General features: G+C 45.4%; 1 protein-coding gene across 1 annotated transcript in view; it reads right to left on the bottom strand.

Moving 5' to 3' along the window:
• Positions 1–14,093, bottom strand: part of IGBP1 (immunoglobulin binding protein 1) — a 111,301-nt gene extending 97,208 nt beyond the window's left edge. The window contains exon 1 of the mRNA XM_085608347.1: positions 13,793–14,093. Coding sequence (XP_085464473.1) covers positions 13,793–14,007 — 215 coding nt within the window. The 5' untranslated portion in view covers positions 14,008–14,093. The remainder of the gene's footprint in view (positions 1–13,792) is intronic.
• Between the last annotated feature and the right edge of the window lie 960 nt (positions 14,094–15,053).

The following is a 15,053-nucleotide window of genomic DNA, read 5'->3' as shown; positions in this document are numbered from 1 at the left end:
GCCCCTTGCCCACAAGACCCCTCCTCACATAGGGACACAGAACAACCTAACCCCCTCACTCCATCACAATAGCACACCGGCTTCCAGGCCTCAGCCCACCTAAACCCACCTCGAGGCTACCTGAACATACCGTCAAAACGGCTCAGTCTTTTCCCTATAGCTCACCTGCCATCAGCCCTCAGCCCGCCTGATCACACCGCTAGGTTACCTGAATATACCTTCAGAACCACGCCCCAGCAACGGGCATCAGGCCCACCAGAACTCACCTCTCTTTATGATTTTGATATTCTCCACCGCAGATCCTCAGAGCCAACACTGAGCACCCACAAATCGATTCTGGACCTAAAGCACCTCCTTCACATCACTGAACTCTCCTTCTCCAAACTATGGCTCTCACAGACTGAGATTCACATCCCCTTCACGACGCCCCTCCTTCATCCTCTACCTCTATTCCAAAGACACCTACGCCCTCGCAAGCAACCCTGCCTCCTCTCTGAGGAGGAAATTCTTGCTCTCCTCTACACCTACAAACCCTCCCCTGGCATGATCAATCCCTCAGAACTCACGGAGGAAGAAGTAGTTGACCTCCTACGTAGCTACGACTCTGCCTTCATAGCCCCATGCCCTTTAGACCAGGAAGGAGAACACCCTATCTGCACGGTTGCAACAAACCCTAACAGAGCTGCCATCCGCCGCGTCCGAGGGGCGGTAAATAGCAACCTAGCTAAAGCTCCCACCTCTGCCTCTACTGTCGACACCCACTCCTACCACTCCCTAGCCGGCCTCCTAATAAACTGCCGGTCAGCTGTAAAGCATGCATCCGATGTCGCCGACCTCATCATGAAACATAAATCGGACCTTGCGATCCTGACTGAATCTTGGCTCAAGGATTCCTCATCACCCTACCTTGACCTCTTAGTCCCGCCCAACTATAGCATTGTAAGGTTGGACAGACAGTCAAAGAAAAATGGGGGTGGTATTACCTGTATCTACCGCTCCAACCTCCTTGTTGCAGAACTGCCGGTGGACCCCACGGACTCTTGCGAATACCTCGCACTCGCCATCTCCAACAACACCTCGCAGCTGTGCAAACTGCACATTTTTTACCATCCCCCCGGCAAAAAGGACAGCTTTACGGACCTCCTCATGGAAATCCTCACTGCTAAGGTGTACCCAAGCTCCAACGACATTTTTCTTGGTGACTTTAATTTGCATTGGAACAATCCTAAAGATCCTCAGGTCAATGCAATCAGAGACCTCTTGGCCGATCTAGCCCTTACCCAAGCCTGCTCCCTCCCCACTCACGCGAAAGGTGCCACCCTCGACTGGATCATTGCTAAGAAATCAGCGGTCAAACTTATCTCCATTGATCCTTGTGGTTGGTCTGACCACCACGCCATCACCTGCCTCCTGCCCAGCACTGGCAAATCATGGGCCCCCCAACCTGTGATTCCCAAACGATGGGTCTGGGACACCAAGAACCTCGACCACGAGAAATTGGCAGCCCATTGTGAGTCGGACCTCCCCCCCCCCCCTCCACAGTGCACAGCGGTCACAAACCTGGCGGACCACTACTCCTCCACCATATCCGACATTCTTGATGACCTGACACCGCTAAAGCTAAAAAGAACACAGATCAAAGACAGAAACCCCTGGTTCAGTGGATCCCTCAACAAGGAGAGGAGATCCCTGCGACAGTCTGAACGAATCTGGAAAAAACACCCATCTGCAGCACATCTAATTCTCTTCCTTCTTCTGTGACAAAATCTCGGCCCTAAGAAATGAGCTTAAATCTGCAACCCACCACCAAAATCAAAATCAGCCAGCTCCACCTTTTCTCTCCGTGTTGCCCACCCAAACCTCACCCAAAAACCTAGCACACTGGTCCAATTTTAATCCGATCAATCTATCTCGAAAATTCTTGCCTCCCTAAAACCGAACAATCACTAACGATCCTCTCCCCTCTAACTGCCTAGCTGCCGCCTCCAAGGCAATCATCCCTTCCTGGACCTCAATAATCAATGCCTCCCTCCTACAGGGCTTAATTCCTGACTCGCTCAAGGCGGGTCAAGTTGTCCCTATCCTAAAAAAACCTACGCTGGAACCTGCCTCCGCCGAGAACTATAGACCCATTTCTAACATTCCACTCCTTGCCAAAGTTCTGGAAAAATGTGTGCAACAGCAGCTAAGCCTTCACATCAACAACTTTCACCTGCTAGATGACTTTCAATCAGGCTTCAGACTGGGACACAGCACAGAAACCACCCTCCTCCACATTGTTGACGACGCTCTCCAAGCCCTAGATCTAGGCAAAACCTGTCTCCTAATCCTTCTAGATCTCTCTTCCGCCTTTGATACGGTGAACCACGAAATTCTCCTTGAACGCTTCAAATTCAGGATGGGGTTGGAGGGCACCGTTCTTGAATGGTTTAGATCCTTCCTCCAAAACCGCTCACAAAGAGTCCTCATCAATGGTGATCTATCCGCCCCCTCTCCAGTTTCTGTGGGAGTTCCCCAAGGATCAACCCTATCCCCTACCCTTTTCAACCTTTATCTTGAACCTCTCACCGAGGTGCTTCGTGCCGACAACATCTCCTACCTTATGTACGCCGACGATACACAGGTCTACATAAAAATCTCCTCCCCTCAGGACATTCTCTCCCTAAACATGGCACTGAAGCTAACAGTCCACTGGCTCACTGCCAACCAGCTTAAACTCAACGCAAACAAAACCCGAATTCCTACTGATCTCCCCACCCACACCAAATCCAGACATCCAGGAATGGATCAAGACAATCACGGCACTAAATTGCCCTCCTACCATTGTTGACTCAGCAAAATCCCTGGGAATAACCCTTGATGGCAGCTTGAATATGCACAGCCATATAAACGCGATGGCCAAAACGGCTAGATTCCACCTGAGCTACCTAAGAAACCTAAAACCCTTCCTCGATAGGTCCGACCTTAAAATGGCAACCCAGGCCTTTGTCATCTCCAGACTAGAATATGGATGTTCTACTCTCGCAGGGCTACCCAAGAACTCTCTGGCCCCACTGAAAGCCTGCCTCAACACCGGTGCCAGACTCATAACGGGCTCAAAAAAATTTGACCACATCTCTCCCCACCTCAAAGCTCTGAACTGGCTTCCCCTGGAGGCCAGAATACAATTTAAACTGGCTTGCATAACTCACAAAGCTCTGTACGCGAACTCACCGACATTTCTTGCACAAAAACTTGTGATATCCGGACAGGCCAGAAATTCCCGATCTGCCAAAAACCTGCTATTGCAGCCCGCACACTTCCGGAAGAAAAAAACCTACAATCGAGCCTTCTCTGGAGCGGCTCCAAGAATCTGGAACTCTCTCCCACCCTCCATTAGAAGACTCCCGTCCTTGGCACACTTTAAGATGGAGACCAAAACTTTCTTAATGGGAAAATACCTCATCTAGCGAACTCTTTACAATCACCTCATAGACTTGCCTCTTGTACCTTATAACTACCTGCTCAAATTTTTTTTTATCCCAAATGTAGCGTCGACCTCAACTATGATGCACCTCGTGGATTGGAAACCTTTCATTATTACTCTGCATGCTTCAATTTTTCTCCCTCATGTAGCTTGGACTTTAAACTGCGTGCTCCTCCTGTATCCCTTTCTCTCCCAGTGTGATCCCTCCCATCCTTATGTTTTATTCCCCCCCTTCAATCCTGTAAAGCGCTCGGATACCCTCACGGGACTGGCTCGCGCTCTATAAAACTGTAAAATAAAAATAATAAAACTGTAAAATAATTGCCAGTGAGATAAACAGGGCATGAATGTAGTGAACACAGGAAAGGGTTTTTAGAGAACATAGGTTAGTGACGATGCGGAATAAGAGTTGCAGTTTCAGCTGAGAGTAGGCGAAAAGATAGGAAAACTGTCAACACATATGCTTGACTAACCTCGTTAAAAATCCAGGAAAAGTTGATTATGCGGGTAATACTTCATTCACCCTTGTTGTACACCTTTGTTTATTGTAAGAATGATACTGTGAATGTCAGTGTTTAAATGTGGCACCCTCTACACAATTTGATAAACTGGGAACTAAATGAAAATAAATATATTTTAAACGTTGGTGCCTGAGAGCTAGAATTCAATGAGAGGAGGGAGTGGGTGGATGAGTGAGCGAATGAGTAAGATCTGGCATCATGCTCACTTAGGGGATATTCCATGTCAGCAGCTTGAACGTCCTGCTGCTGTCACCCAGAACCCGGTGGTCACTGTTGTTAAATCTGCTGTGATATCCTGCAGTGTTTTCACGGTCACTTACTGTAGGTCCATTTACTGCGATCCTCTTAGAATGACTTAAGACAATATGAGTGGCCAGAATCACGCAGAGTTAGCACGAAGCTGGGACCTCCTCCCTTTAAACTCTCATTAAAATGATCTCATTAGAATGGTTGACTGCAGCAGAAACATCTGTTATATACAGGGTCACTGGAATTATGTGATCCTGCGGCCGCTAAGATTTTCGCATAATTATAGAATTGCCGCACTTGCCACATAATCCATCATCTGCTGTTCCTAGCTCAAATGGTGCAAAAGTTACTAAAAATGCAGCGAAGCGGACGAAGGCCTGTTAAAAAGTTGAACTGGTCACCTTTCTATTGCTTATTGCTATATTTGAATTTTCAACTGGTCCTAAAGATGTGCAATCAATGTCCAGACAGTGTTATCAAGTTTAAAAATGAAGAAATAATGATGTAATACTATTTAAAAATGTGCCACATTATGCCGCAAAATGTACCTTTTCTTGCCACATAATTTACTCAATCCTGCCACATAACTTGGCCCTTTCCTGCAGCAAAATTCCAGTACCCCTGGTTACATAGTGCCATATATTTGGGGCAGGGTATAAGCCAGTGCCTTCAGGTTCCGAGTTTTTTACACTAACCGTTCTACTGTTCTTTCTTGTGGCCCCGCCCCCACATTCGCAGATCTCACCCCACTGCACTCATCGTAGCTCCCATACTTTTTTTGCACTTCAACCTCTAAAGTTAAGATTCACAATGAGGAGCTGAAGTGAGATGTGTGAAAGGAACTGGTGGGCATAGACTTTGCTTATGTCAATCAACTTGGTTTCTTTATACTTAGGAATGTTAAAAATAAACACAGGTTTTTCTGCAATTTAATATATAGCGCGAACTCGACTCGAAGGTAATGGAGCCCTTTACCTGAGCACCAGTTACTTTACATAAGGTCACATCCTTGTGTTTTTAGGCACGGGGAGATTAAGTGATTTGCCCAGAATCACAGGATGTTTAGCGGTGCAGCGAGTCTCACCTTGTTTCTCAGTTCCAAATTGGGCAGCCCTGACCGTTTCGCCACCCTCCCCCAGTGGGTGTAGTTTGACGCGTTTTTCTATAAGAAACAAATTATTTTTTTCAGTGACATTGCAGTATGTTTTCTCTGAAGAAATGTATTTGTGCAGATCAGAAATTTTGACTGCCTTTAGTCATCTTACGATACAGAAGGTGGGGGGGGAGCCCACGGTTGCGGTGAGAGAGGTGGAGGAGCCAAAGAGAGAGGCGAAGGTTGAGACACAGGGAGGTCTCTATTTAAGTAACCTCACTGCCTTACAGAGTGTTTATTAACCGTGAGCGTTTTATACAAGATATGTCTGGTGCTAAGAAAATCAGCGATTCTCCAGGAGGCCAGCAGGTTGATCTAAACACCTATATCTGGGTACATGACTGACTCTGGGGTAACACTTCTTCACAGCGCTCACACTCACCTTGGATGGCCCCCGTGTCTCGCAGGGTCAGCACCTACAGCGTGATCACCACACAGAGTGAGGGGCTCAGAGCCCCCCCCGTCTCCACTGCAGGGTCACCCTTCTCAGCACTCACTAACAGTCAGATCCCCCGCTGCAGCCCACTGACAAGCACACACATCCCGCACACCGTCCTGTTCCTCGCGAGCTCAAGACGGAGGAGAGCGCACCGTGTGATCTTGCACCAATGAGAGCCGGTGGTCACTCAAAGGTTGCTGGGCAGAGCATCCACAAGTAGGACTCTGTAGGACATAGAGGGTGGGGAGCACGGGCTCTTCATCTCAACGAACAGGAAGACTTGTGAAAAGGAGGGCGGAGGTACAATGGATCGCTGGGTGATAGAATTAGCCATAGGTCGATTGTACTGTAAACAACCAATGGCCACGCTGCCGTGAAAGTGACACGGCCGCGCGGTGCAAAAGTGAAAGGAAACCAGTGTTGCGCGCGCACCACAGAGGGGCGAGGGAGCAAGGCGAACGCTCGCTGCTGCGCATGCTAGACACGAATGGGCGGGGCAAAGGCGGGACATGCGCCCGCCTTTGCCCAATTGCGTGCTGTATTTTTTTTTTTTAAACACGCGAAAGCCAATGGCAAACGGGGAAAGCAAAACCACACGCACGAGAGTGTGGTCAGCTTTCAGGACAGGCTCGCGCTGCGCGAGAAGTTCTGCGCACTGCAACGCTAGGTGCGAGACCTAAAAAGGAAGGAAGAGAAGAAGGAAGCACGTATGGGAGAAAGGAAGGGGCAAATAAAACAAGTAGGTGGGGGGGGGGGGGTGCGACCGAGAGCACACACAGCGTTTCCCTTGCAGGAGCGAGCAGGGGCACCATCTGTTTGAAAGTGAATTACAACCAGATGGTTTCAAAGCTCGCTCACGCACGGGAATCGCAAAACGTGCACGCGTTGCCATTGAAAGCAATGCGTGCACGTTTTTAGGTTTAAATCTTTTTATTGAGAACATTATCAAAACACAGTCAGTATTTCAAAAGCAGCACTGTAGCCATTGGCACACGGCCAAAGCATGCTATGTCAAGAATAGCTGTGCGAGTTAGGTGCCCAGCGCAACTCGAGAAATGTGCCAATACTTACAAAGGAATCTTACTCTAACCCCCCCGCCACCCCCCCACCCCGTCCCTTGTCCACTGAAAAAGTAAAAGAAAAAACACGATGAAGGAAACATGGCCTATGTTTAATCCTACAACACACAATGCCATGGTTCTGTCTGCTGCTGGTCAGAGAGTCGCACAAGGCGAAGATACTTGGGACAGGTGACTTCCCGGAATTCAATGGAGAGGAGGGACAGGAGTGGCTGCCATAACTCGTTAAATGTGGAGCCCTTCCCAATCATGGTCAAAGTGAGTTTCTCCATACCCAGCACGTGCCATAGTCGGTATAACCAACCTGTAAAGGTAGGAATCTGGGGTGTGCTCCAGTGTGTCAATGTTTTGGACAGCTGATCCCAGCGCTATTGCGAACAGTCGGCCTCTGCGAGAGCGTACCCGTTTTTGGCAGAAAAAGCTTATCGATTTCAAGAGGTCTCCTCCTATTCAGCGCATGCGCGCTGCGTAGGCGAGACCTAAAAAGAGATAGCTATGCTATGGGGGTGTCAATATTTCAATGTTTATTGGTATGCAACCGGTTCAGAGTAGAGATGGACTGCAAATCAGTCATCTCCTTATGCAGAGGGACTGTGTTGAAATCACCACCTTGCATCCAAAAGTGAATACTATGACTTCAAGAGTACGCATTCAAGGTTGTGTATCGGCCAGGTCATAGGAACTCGGTATAGGAAAACAATGGTCCCAGCCTAATTATTTGTTATAGTTTAGTATAGGAAAAAACTTTTACGATTCAAACCAACACATATGTATATGATTAATATAAGAACATTGGTGCAAATAGAATTCTTCAATTTGCAAATCTGTACATCCTCAAATGACACAAAAAGGCAGGGCTCGACAAATCCACTCGACTGCTCGCATTTGCGAGGTAAATTTTATGAGGTTGAGCTATTTTTAGGTCCTACTCGCCCTTTCTGGCGACTAGGAAAACATACTAACTTTTGTCCTCTGTCTTTGAAAACGGAGAAAATGTGACAAGATAAGATTTAAAGGCCTTTTTATTGCTCACAAAGCAAATGAGCAATAAGAAGCCTTTAAATCTTATCTTGTCACATTTGCTCCGCTTTCAGAGACGGAGGTCAAGTAGGTTACTGTTAGGTCGAGGAGATTTTTCAAGGTACTAGACCTGCAGGACTAGTACCATTTTTCAGATTTTTCGAGCCCTGAAAAAGGCATGCGATATATCAACAGTGGTGACAGTTTATTCTTTTCAATAGTTTTTATAACAGATCACAGTAGATAAATACTCTCAACAGAAAGGTTGCTCCAAAGGGAGTGTGAAAAAGAGAAAAATTGTGCTCGTGCATAGGATAGTTATTAAAGAAGGGAATCTCAAAAAACACAATTAGTTAATGCTTCGTTCTCTATGAGCAAACTACCTAAGGGTTAGAATGACACCAGTTCACAATCAGGCCTGCCCCTTATATGAAGTTCCAAGAATTCTTGCTAAACGATTTCCTCAAGGTGCACAGAGAAATTGTCATCTGTGAAATGGGCAGGGATGGGGTGGCATCAGGTACAGTGCCACTAGGGGGAGAATGTCGACGTTTCGACCCTGGCGCATAGAGGGTAATTTACATCCTCTGCTTGCAGGTCTTCCCCAGGACGGGGGGGGGGGGGGGGGGGGGGGGGGGGAGGGGAAGAGGGGGGAAGGAGGCAACCTATGATGAAGCACAGTCAGGATACTGCCCCTGGTATGATGGTCCACACTTGGTTGCGGCGTGGCTTAAATAAATTCAGTAGAGAATGGCCTCATAAAATACTCATAGAAGATGAGTAAATCACCCAGTGGACAAAATCAGGCACAGTCCGGGGAATCCATGCTACTCTCCTCGAGCTTTGACTCGAGGAGAGCAGCATGGATCCCCGGACTGTGCAGCATGGATGCGAGACCATCATACCAGGGGCTGTATCCTGTCTGTGCTTCACCATAGGTTGCCTCCTTTTTCCCCCCCCTGTCCTGAAAAAGGCCCGCCAGCAGAGGATGTATATTCCCCTCTATGTGCCAGGGTCGAAACTTTGACATTTCCCCCTAGTGGGCCTGTACCTGATGCCACCTCATCCGTGCCCATTTCACAGATGATAATTTCTCTGTGAACCTTGAGGAAATTGTTTAAAAATAATTCTTGGAACTTTATATAAGGGGCAGGCCTGATTGTGAACTGGTGTCATTCTAAACCTTAGCCAGTTTGCTCATAGAGAACGAAGCATTAACAAATTGTGTTTTTTTTTTTTTTTAAGATTCCCTTCCCTCATATCGAACCTAAGCACGAGCACAATTTGTCTCTCCTTTTTCACACTCCCTTAGGAGCAACCTTTCTGGTGAGAGTATTTATCTACTGTGATCTGTTATAAAAACCATTGAAAAGAATAAATTATCACCACTGTTGATATATCGGATGCTTTTTTGTGTCATTTGAGGATGTACAGATTTGTAAATTGAAGAATTTGATTTGCACCAATGTTCTTATATTAATCATATACATATGTGCTGGTTTGAATCGTAAAAGTTTTTTCCTATACTAAAGTATACCAAAAAAATTAGACTGGGACCATTGTTTTCCTATACCGATCGATACCCAGGTCCATGGACATTATTGGGTTACCCCATTATATCATTATAGGTCATAGGAACTCAGCAGACTATTTGTCCAGACACCCAAGAGACTTTACCAAAGATGAAGAGAACCACGCTGAATGAACTGAGAGTATATGTTTATTTGATCATTGTCAAGGCGAGGCATGGGCTGAGAACACATCAATGGATAGTAATGGCCTGCCAAGAAGATGAATGTCAAGGACTAGTTAGGCAAGCATAGATCTCGAATGGATGGAGATCCTCAAGACCATATTTCTTTACTGGATACCAAATGCCCAGACATGGCTAGGAGTTCTCTACCAGGTGAGAGATGAGCCATCCCTGGCCAAGGACGGGCTACTTCTCAGACAGGCAACTGGTCATATTAAATATTACAATTCCCCACGTCCTAGACTTGGCACATGGAGACCAATGAAGTGTAAAAATAAGGATGTGACTCGACAAAAAGTGTGTGGTTCCTCAAATCGGACTCTAAAGTAGATTAAGCTATTACCTCAGGTCTGTCGTTCCCAATAATTGAACCCCTTAATCCCACGCTCCCATCTTTTCAGAAGAGTCATTTAATACTCCATGGACCAGAATCAGCATGGATTTTGCCAGCTTGCCCATCTGGGTGCTGTAGACTAACTATTCCACATCTACATAGGCGGTAATAGCTACAGTGAAGAAATAGTTTGCAACACAAGTTTTGGCAAGCAATCTGCACCAACAATAACTAATCACTGTAATGAGTTCAGCCAATACCTCAAATCAATTATTGTTACGTGTAGAAAAAAACACTCCACTTTGGCCTACGGCCAGTGGTGAAGCTGAAAGATTTATGTGCATACTTAAAGCAATTAAAATCGAAGTAGAGAAGGGCACCCTGTAGTGGGCTTCATACAAGTTCTTTACGGAGTTTCACATGAGAAAAGAAGAAGCAAACCAACCAGTTAATTGCCAAGGACCGGAACATAGTGATCCGAAATGACATGCTGCAGAGATGAAATTACTGTAAGCAAGTTCAAGCCATAGTTTGACCCCACTCCGTGGACAGTCACTCAGGTAAAGAGGAACACTGTCAGTACACCAAGAGAACACTCATCACTTGCGATGTGTATTCCAAGAAGGGTAGACGGTATTACCTATGGTCAAAACTACATCACCACACCACTTCTAGAAGCCAGAAAGTTGAGCCTCAAATGGTGACAATTGTGAGGTCATTGAAAGAAAACAGTGCAGGATTGCCCTCAGCTGGAGCCTTTTCAAGATGCTGCAGACAGCGAGCTGCCTTTCCCATGTTCCACACCCAACAAGGAAGCCATCGCTATAGATTCAGACCAAACTCCACTCTAGAAGCACCAAGACTTTGTAGTCTATCAGTCTGGTACCTGGCTGTGACTGTAAAAGAAAAGAAGGATTTGTTTATGTAATGTTCCGCGTTTGCTCTCGAGATAAAGTTTGTTTCATTTTGAAGTTTTGGAGGAATGTCGGGTCCATGAAATCACCAATCTGCTGACTGGTGTGAGGAGACCCCGGGATTTACTTCAGCAGTGGGCTTACCCCAACATGTCAGCATAGGGGATAAATGAAGGTAGAGGCGGCACAAAAGTAGTTGCACGTCAGAAGCTGTAAACATCTAGAATGATGTGTGCACGATACTGTGCACTGTCGTAATGAAGGTCTTCTAACGAAGCCATAAATATACTCCATAACTGCAGGGGCGGGATATCACGCCAACAATGCAAGGACGCAGTTCAGTACGCACACTGAGTTAGAGAAGCCAAGTGAACCACAGCCTTAACACCTACCTACCAAGCTATTCTTTGTGCAGGCAGACATTTCAAGTTATTGATCACCAAATCACGTAAAACAAGTTCATGGAAATCAAAACAATTCCTTCGCCTTGCAGATGACACAATCAAGCGTTGCACCAAGACATTGGGACTTGTTGCTTTAAAAAGTTTATTTTAAAGGCATTAATCTTGTGCAGATAAAATGCACTGTAACAGAGAAAGTGAAGAATATGACGGTTAAAATTGTTGTTATAATTGAGAACAGTAAAAACATTTTGCATTTTAAATGGCATCCTGGACCCTAATGCTATTGTCCAAACCCTACACTAAGTTAGTAAGCTAAAACATTACATATTATTTTTGTCAGTCGAGTATTTGGAATGGATTGCAATGCATACCTTTTGAAACAGCAAGTCTTAGCATATGTATGATCAGAGATCTGCCACAGAAGAACAGATTCATGCTCCAGCCAAAGACAGAAGTCCCAGCACGTCTGCTCCCAGTTTATGGAGCTAACCCTCCAGATGTATCTCTGCAATTGATGGTGAAGTCTGGATTGGGAATTTTCGTGACATCTGGCAATATTCTCTCTGGTGAAGACCTCTCCGAATCAAGAGTCAAAAACCTGGGCTTTTATATGAATATGGCCAATAATGTCTTCAAAGCAAATCAGGGTTTGAGACAATATCCTCTTAGTCTAGATTATCACTGCGTAGTGTATGTAAGCTTAACTACACATATTTAAATTAAAGGACAGCACCATGTTGGTCTTGAACATCCATAGGAGGGCGTCATGATGACAGGTGCATAATCAAGAGCAATGCCAGCCTACAATGGAGAACTCAATTGTAAAGATAACAATAACACAAAATGTCCACCTACAATGGAGGTGTCCGTGATTTATCAGCAGTTTACACCCAGACGGCATAACAAACTTTCAATATAGGTATTACTTGAATTGCAAACAAAGAAAAAAAAACTCAAGAAAATGATTTGACTCGAGATTGGGATTATCGTAGCGTTCACAACAGGGCGACAACACTAGATCTCCTCTGCCTTCGAATTCTTCAAGCCAGCAGACCTGTGATCTGGAAATGGCTTGGTCTCTTCTGGACCGAGATTGGGGAATGGGCATTAATATGATGCCTGTTGTGTATAAGCAATTCAGGACCATTGTGAATTTCTGAAATGTAGTTTATTACTAACCTTGCCCACATCGTGGGTCAGACTAACGCACATCGCTAATCATTCCTGCACTGGAGATTTTGTCACGCAATTTTTAGAGCTCCTCTAAGCTCAGCAGGAGTAGTGTTAGGTCTAAAACCCAGTGGAAAACGTAATTTATCAGTACAACTCCTACAAATGTCTGCAGCCCAGATAGATAATAAAGGGACATGGAAAGGTCGAAAATCTTGTCATGGTCACACCTCCAAATAGTATGCACTGTTTTACGAGGCGGATATTGTGGAGTACCTGCTTTCTGCAGATAACTTCAAACTCAATGACAGTCTACTGCAAGTGAGCAGCACTGCTTCAGTGTCAAACGAGAAAATCTGAACGAAAAGAAAGTTGTACTCACTTCTAGAGCTTCATGTGGTGCTAATGAGTATACATTCTGATATCTTATTGTAATATTATAGGGATTTTTACCTATTTACTTTTAATCATAATTACGTTTCACTTTCACACAGAAAATGCGTTTTGTGTGACACCTGCAGTGTCACACAAAACGAATGGGATATCACTCATAAACACACTTAAACGTTGGTAATGTCACACATATGCAACCTGAAAACTTGACAACTATGCATTACATGGTCATGACTGCCCTTTACTCGCTATGAACTGGCAAAGCGTCACAAGTAAGGAACTGATATGCAAACACAAGCACCCTTAAAAAATACAAATGGCACTCAAATTCAAACTAAAAACTAGGTACTTGTGAAAACAACGGGAGTCTCCACGAACGAAACAAAAACCACGAGATCACTCTGCAACTAAAAATCACATAACAGTTCAGAAATATACGAATGACGAGTAAAGGTAATTAAGAAACTGTGCTTCCCAACACCTTGTATAGCACTGAACTGAATTCATTAAATTAAACTAATGGTGAAATACATTTTGTATTTGATTAGCAAATAATGGAATGGTTTTAAAGTTGGAATACCATGATCAAAGCCTTTACAGGGCACCTCCAAAGGTGTCCAAAAGGTACATTACAGCGCACATGGGTGCCATGGCAATGATGTGGTCAGAGAGCAATAAATTGAACCTCAGGTTGCAGGTTCGTAGGCTGCTACACTGTACTGCCCAAGAACTCTCTTACTGGCTCAGACTATGGAATAATACAAAGCACCCATCTCCTTGTGAGCGGACCAGTTGGGATAATGAAACGGCAAAAAAAGATACATTACCCTTCTCCCCATCTCACGAGCACTCTTGTGGAGCTGTACCTGCCCCCAAAAACACACAGCCCAGCCCTACCTGAACAAATCGAGCTCGGAGGCCATGCGCGTCGCCTGCTCCAGCTTCGCCAGGCCAAGTTTCACCTGCTGCTGCAGCGGCCCGGACCCCGGGGGCTCGTAGCTGCTTTCCACGGCCTCCAGTAGCCGCCAGCCCGACTGCAGTAGATCGGCCAGCTTCGGGTTCTCCGGCTCTTCAGCCGAGACCGGCGGGGAAGAGGACAGCTCCGCCGCCATGTTACAACAGGCGGAAGACGAAAACGGGTCGATTGGGACCAGCGCAGCACCCGTACAAGGACGCCATATTAGATAAGGTGATATCAATTACGAAGGTAATCAGCGTCAGTTGCGTCATCTTGGTTGAGGGCTCGCGAACTGCGCCATCTTGGTTAAGGCCTTCACGAATTTACTGTCTGTTGGGGGGGGGGGGGGGGAGCAGTACAAAAATAGTCACTCGCCGCGCGGTCATCTTCGAACATGTTGTTTTTCTAAAGTAAACGGTAATTTAAAAATAGGGGTGGCGAGAGGCGAGCCGCCGTCTGGCTTGGGACCAGTACACCAGCCAAACTATATTTGGCATATGAATCAAGCAATAAACATCATTTTAGAATACGAAAACGTGCATTAAAAATTCAAAAATAGTATTTCTTTAACATGCGAAAGGGTGTCACCTCAATACATCAGAATGTATCACTGCATTAAGAAGCATTCAAATTGTCGAAGCATTTCTGCCCTTCCCCCATAACAATGATATTAGACAACCAAAAAATAAATAAATAACCCGACAGACAAGTCAATTAACAAGTGCACCCTAAATGTGGCCTAGATTCTTAATATAGATGGCTAAGCTATTCACTTGAACGTGCACATTGTGAGCACACTGTAGTGATTTGATGGCACTGGCGTCAACACGATAATTAAATAAAACAAGGGTCATGACGTAGAGTCAGAACTGCCTTAGTCGTCATACGACTGAATCCATACGACTGAATCCAAGACATTCAAGAAAACCTTCTAAAGGCAATTTTAATGTTTATTAAACAGTAAGATAATTTTAGACAAAAAAAGTAGTCAGGGAATTAGCAACAAATCTAGTAAATTAAATAATAAATCAAGTGAGCAGCTAGAACCGAATATAGTGAAGCAAGAGGAATTGCATAGAGTGTGCCTCTAACGTAATGGGCTAAGGACTAAGTCTTAAATGACAAATGAGAGTTAGTGTTACCACCGTTCCCAGAGACAAATGTCAGTCATCTGCTCAGTTTCTATATTCTGCAAAAGGA

Source organism: Triturus cristatus, chromosome 5_2 (genome assembly GCF_964204655.1).
Source record: "Triturus cristatus chromosome 5_2, aTriCri1.1, whole genome shotgun sequence".
Classification (NCBI taxonomy): Eukaryota; Metazoa; Chordata; class Amphibia; order Caudata; family Salamandridae; genus Triturus; species Triturus cristatus.
Note: the sequence above shows the minus strand (reverse complement) of the source record. Positions and strands in the feature narration are given on the sequence as shown.